Source organism: Otolemur garnettii, unplaced genomic scaffold (genome assembly GCF_000181295.1).
Source record: "Otolemur garnettii isolate 467f Iridium unplaced genomic scaffold, OtoGar3 scaffold00082, whole genome shotgun sequence".
Classification (NCBI taxonomy): domain Eukaryota; kingdom Metazoa; phylum Chordata; class Mammalia; order Primates; family Galagidae; genus Otolemur; species Otolemur garnettii.
This window is the reverse complement of record NW_003852477.1, coordinates 8,662,271-8,667,916: the sequence shown is the minus strand read 5'-3', so window position 1 is coordinate 8,667,916 and position 5,646 is coordinate 8,662,271. Positions and strand designations below refer to the sequence as shown.

Below are 5,646 nucleotides of genomic sequence, written 5' to 3'. Positions count from 1 at the left end.
TTTTTTTTTTTCCCACTGTCGAATTGGGTAGACAGAATTCCACAGTGTCATCAGAGCTCACAGCGTCCTCAAACTCCTGGGTTCCATCAATCAATCCTCTTGCCTCAACCTCCAGAGTAGCTGGGATTACAGACACTCACCACAATGCCTGGCTGGTTTTTCTTTTCTTTTCTTTTTTTTTAGAGACAGTCTCACTCTGTTACCCTCTGTAGAGTGCAGTGGCATCACAGCTCACAGCAACCTCCAGCTCTTGGGCTTAGGTGATTCATTTGCCTCAGCCTCTTGAGTAGCTGGGACTACAGGCACCCACCACAATGCCCGGCTATTTTTTTGTTGCAGTTTGGCCGGGGCTGGGTTCAAACACGCCACCCTCAGTATATGGGACCAGTGTCCTACTCACTGAGCCACAGGTGCTGTCCCTGCTTTTTCTACTTTTAGTAGAGACAGTTGTCTAGCTCTTGCTCAAACTGGTCTTGAACTCCTGAGCTCAGTCGGTCCCCTGAGTTCTGCTTAGAGAAACTGAGGCTTAGTTCTGCTTAGAGAAACTGAGGCTTTGAATCAAGGCGACCCCATCTGGAGACAAGTATGGGACAGATCAGGAGATGTAATCTCCATTTTAGTCACTTATTTGGTCCATTAGGATAGAAATTCGAGCATCTCTCAAATACCAGTTTCCTCATCTCCTTGGGCTGAGACACCCACCCCCACCCCCCAAAGTCAGCATAATACATGAAGAGGTAGATATTCGGTTTGAGGAAGATAAAGTGGGTGGCGGGCCACAGCTCCGCCTCCCCAACATGCACGCACACCTCTGGGGTGAGTGGTCCTGGGCTGTCCTGTGAGCAGAGAGGTGAAAGGGGCCCATTGACCACTCTAACACCGATTCAGGGTCCATGTTTCTTTGACCTACCCAGGAACTTGATGGCCTGGGGTACCTGAGTGACGCTGTTTCCTGGGGAGGGAGTTAGGGACTGAGATTAATGGTCACTCCTCAGACTGCCCGAGGAGGCTAGAAGAAAGGCGAGGTAGCCCCAGTTCCAGGGAGGATCTTGCCCCCTGCCCCAAGGATGCGTTCTGGCGGGCCTGGCTGTGCAAGATCTGGGCTAGTTGATTTGGCTGCGAACGGATTAGGTCTGATCCGATTAGAGCCTGGGCCGTCGGCTTGGCCCCCTTGCCAGGCTGTGCCAACGTCCACCCTTGTCTCGTGGGGTCCCTGAGACCTCCCTGAGACCCTTCCCCGCCTGGAACGCGGAGTTGGTGCAGAAATCCGAAAGGTTCAGTGTGCCCGGGACCTGGGTCTTCTCCACAGTGGGAGGGTTCCGGCTTCTGACCCCTGCGGCTCTTCCAAGCTCCACCCCGAGCCTGCGGGTGTCCAGGGCCCGCGTCGTCCCGCCTCCGTGCTCACCGCATGGCGGGTGGGTTCTTCTGGCTTCGGGGCCCGGTGCCGCCTCTTTACCCAGAGGGAGATGGGGGAGCGAGACCCGGGCCCCGCCCTGCAGGTCTCTCGTTCGTGCACCTGTAGACTAACGCCACGCGCGGCGCTGTACGCCTGACCCCGTGCGGCTGACTTCCGTCTGTCGCCGCGTCCCGAGCTAGGGGTCTGCCAGTCCCCCTGGAAGGCAGCTACGTGCGGTGGGGCGGGCGCGGCGGGCGGGGTGAGGGCGGCGCTGAGCGCGGCTGCAGCGGCGGCGCAGGAGGCGGGGAGGCGCGGCGCGCCGGGGACAGCGGCAGACTGTGGCGGCGGCATGCGGCTTCTCGCGCTGCCCATCGTGGGCTGAGGCGCCTGCAGCACCGGCGGGAGGCGCGGTGGCCGGGCTAGCCAAGGGCTCAGCCAGCCGAGCAGACCGCGGACAGTGGTCAGGGCGCCGTGCCATGGGCCGAACCGGGGGCGGGGGCCCGGGCCGGGGGCCGCTGCCACTGCTGCTGCTTCTGGGGGCTACGCTGATCCTCGCCGCTGGGGCCGTGCCGGGTAGGTATCGACTGCAATCGAGACCTCAACGACCCTCGTGCCCCACCCTGGGCCGGGGTGCTGTTGGCTTCAGGTACAGGTGGAGTCCGACCTGTGGCAAGGGGGTGGGACATATCCTTGCTCCCAGCTGCAGCGGGAAAGGGGGCCGGTTAGAAGATGGGAGATTTGGGGGAAGCTGAAAGGTTGGGGGGCAGCCCGGACCCTGGCGCGCGGGCCGCTGTGTCGGCTGCGGTGCGGACTGGGGGAGGGGTTTAAGGTGGGGCGGGGTCGGAGGTGGGCGGAGCCTGAAGTGGGGCGGGGTCGGAGGGTGAGACTTAAGGGCGGGACCTAAAGGTGATGGAGAGATGCCTGTGGGTGCTTGTTCAAGGCGCGCCTTAATAGCAAGACTTCTGGATCGTCCCGAGTTGGGCCCCCATCCCCAGCGTAGACCTTCAGACTGCAGGCGAAGTCTGGGGCGGGCCCCGAGCCTGGAAACACTGGGCCGGGTGTTCCTTGGCTTGGGGGGATGGCATCAGGAACGAGGCTTAAAGTTGGGTGTGGCCTTGGCCAGCATGGAAGCGGCAGCCTAGGTTGACCCGTTCAGGGGAGCGAGCCTCAGCGGGCGCGCAGCTGGGCTCAAGAAGCTCTCCCAGGCGCGCCCCTGACGCCCCGCCCCTCGCCCGCCCTCCCTCTCGTAGCACGTGAAGCTGGCAGCGCGCTGGAGGCCGAAGAGCAAGTGAAGAGCGGCCTGGAATGGGAGCCGCGTGCCAATGACACACAGGAGACCTACCTGCCAGCAGCTGAGGAAAATGAGACCTCATGGACGGCACCCGGCGGTGATTTGGCCATTGTGGACCCAGAGGAGGTGCTGCAGGCATCAGCTGCAGTGACCAGCACCACCTGGCTAGAGGCTGACAGCCCAGGCCTGGGTGGAGTGACCGCAGAGGCAGGCAGTGGCGATGCCCAGGCCCTTCCAGCTACACTCCAGGCTCCCGACGAGGCCCTCGGACATTCATTAATGCTCCCAGCCACCCCAGAGGCTACAGAGGCCAGTGAACCACTCTCCCTGATCCATGGTGACAAGCTGAGCCCAGCTTCTGAATTTCCCAAGGAAAGCCCCTTGGAGGTTTGGCTGAACCTGGGTGGCAGCACACCTGACCCTCAAGGACCAGAGCCAACTTACCCCTTTCAGGGTACACTGGACCCCCAACCAGCATCAGATATAATTGACATCGACTACTTTGAAGGATTGGATGGTGAGGGTCGTGGTGCAGACCTGGGGAGCTTTCCAGGGTCACCAGGAACCTCAGAGAACCAACCTGATACTGAGGGAGAGACCCCTTCCTGGAGCCTGCTTGACTTATATGATGACTTCACCCCCTTTGATGAATCTGATTTCTACCCTACTACATCCTTTTATGATGACCTGGATGAAGAGGAGGAAGAGGAGGATGACAAAGATGCAGTGGGAGGTGGAGACCTGGAAGATGAACATGACCTTCTAGTGCCCACTGAGAAGCCCGGTCTGGGGCCTGGGACAGGTCAGCCTACAAACCGGTGGCATGCTGTCCCTCCACAGCATACTCTAGGGGTGGTCCCTGGAAGCAGCATTGCCCTCAGGCCCCGCCCAGGAGAGTCAGGCAAGGACTTGGCCTCAAGTGAAAATGGCACTGAGTGCCGTAGTGGCTTTGTGAGGCATAATGGCTCCTGCCGGTCAGTGTGCGATCTATTCCCAAGTTACTGTCACAACGGTGGGCAGTGTTACCTGGTGGAGAACATAGGGGCCTTCTGCAGGTAAGTGTGGCAAGCACATGCACAGAATCTTGTAAAAGACAACCTGGGCCAGGCGCAATGGCTCATACCTGTATCTAAGACTTTGGGAGGCTGAGGTGGGACGATCACCTGAGGTTGGGAGTTCAAGACCAGCCTGGGCAAGATAGAGAGACCTCGGACCCCGTATCTACGAAAAATAAAAAGTTAGCTGGGTGTGGTGGCAGGTGCCTGTCCCGGCTGCTCAGAGGGCTGAAGCAGGATTGATTGAGCCCACAAATTTAAGGTATCAGTCAGCCATGGTCATGCCTCTGCATTCCAGCCTAGGAAACAGAGTGAGACCTTATCTCAAAAAAAGAGTAGGGGTCCTGAATGGTATGAGTGAAGCAGACTCAGCAGCCAAGGTAGGGATGTGACAGACACAGCTTCTGAGAGGTTATATATCACAGGATCTCAGGTCCAGAAATACTTGCTCAGGCTGCTTCTACAAAATTACTTCTTTAAATGATACTGCCTATGATTTCATCACTAGGAGAGGTTCCTCAAAAATAAGATTTTGTATTTCCTCTAAATCACTCAAGTATACAGGCAAAAGGAAGGAACTTCTCTAAGGGTTTTGGAAAGAGGCCTTTGCTAGGTTGAGTTTTTGTTGTACAGAATACTGGCTGTACGAGTAAAAAAAGTAGGCCCATAAAACTGCTCTAGAGGGTAAAGACAGCTGCTGAACACAACCTCCAAGCCCTATGCATGGCAGGAGGAGGGCCCAGGCTTCCTGAAGGGGATGTGAAGTCAAGTGAAAACTCTCTTGAGAGTAGACCCAGAAGAGCAGCAACTCAAAGCAGGTAAAATCAAGCTGAGAATCATTGGAGATGTGGGGATTTTTTCTTGACTTTGGGGGTCGCTTTTTTCTATCTTGATGTTTGTCTACCTTGGGATAGCAAGTCTATAATGATTTTAAGGGCTCAGAGAGTTTAGTATCCCTAAAGACAATGTTTGCAGCTACCATCCCACACCTCTTCACTAATTTCCCCACTAGGCTAGGCATTGTGGCTCACGTCAGTAATCCTAGCACTCTGGGAGGCCAAGGCAGGTAGATTGCCTGAACTCACAGGTTCGAGACCAGCCTGAGCAAGTGTGAGACCCTGTCTCTAAAAAATAGCTGACATTGTGGTGTAGCTGTAGTAGTCCTAGCTACTTGGGAGTCTGAGGCAAGAGAATTGCTTAAGCCCAAGAGTTTGAGGTTGCTGTGAGCTGTGATGCCATGGCACTCTACCAAGGGAGACAAAGTGAGACTATCTCAAAAAACAAAATAATAATAATAATAATTACTCCACTTGCCTTAGTCTTTGGCACTGCCTCACAGTGAGATATTTAGCTTGCTTGAAAGCTCTTCACCTTATTCTGGAAGAATCACAAGTCAGGAGTGATGTGGGTGGTTTGTGTCTGTTCTTTACAGGCCCTAGAAGTAGAGTAGAGCTCTCAGACTCTCCTGAGGCTTTTTCCATTGGGTCCTATGTGGAGTAGTTCTGTCATCAGGGTGTCTACTTTTAAAGTGTCAGTACTTCTTTTTCTTATTCTTTTTAGAGGTATTATGAAGCATTCAAATTCCTTAGGTCTTAATGTTCAGATAGGAGAATAACATAGAAAGCAATGAATACTGTGCCTTTGGCATTCAAGCTTATGCTTCAATTTCTTTCTATGAAGTTATTTTCTATAAATGGTCATGACATCAGGGTCACTCATAGAAGATGTGACCACAAAGTTCTGGGGGATTGTCCAGCCATTCCCAAGAGGAGGTACCGTGGTTAAGAAATTATGGAGGCTCGGCACCTGTGGCTCAAGTGGCTAAGGCGCCAGCCACATACACCTAAGGTGGCAGGTTCGAATCCAGCCCGGGGCCTTCTGCAGGTAAGTGTGGCAAGCACATG

General features: G+C 55.2%; 1 protein-coding gene across 3 annotated transcripts in view; it reads left to right on the top strand.

Annotated features, from left to right (window-relative positions):
- Nucleotides 1–1,705: 1,705 nt before the first annotated feature.
- The window catches only part of CSPG5 (chondroitin sulfate proteoglycan 5), a 17,566-nt gene continuing 13,625 nt past the window's right edge, over nt 1,706–5,646 (top strand). For all 3 annotated transcript variants that reach the window (XM_003794542.2, XM_003794540.2, XM_003794541.2), the window contains exons 1-2: nt 1,706–1,969; nt 2,647–3,742. In XM_003794542.2, coding sequence (XP_003794590.1) covers nt 1,873–1,969; nt 2,647–3,742 — 1,193 coding nt within the window. In that variant the 5' untranslated portion in view covers nt 1,706–1,872. The remainder of the gene's footprint in view (nt 1,970–2,646; nt 3,743–5,646) is intronic.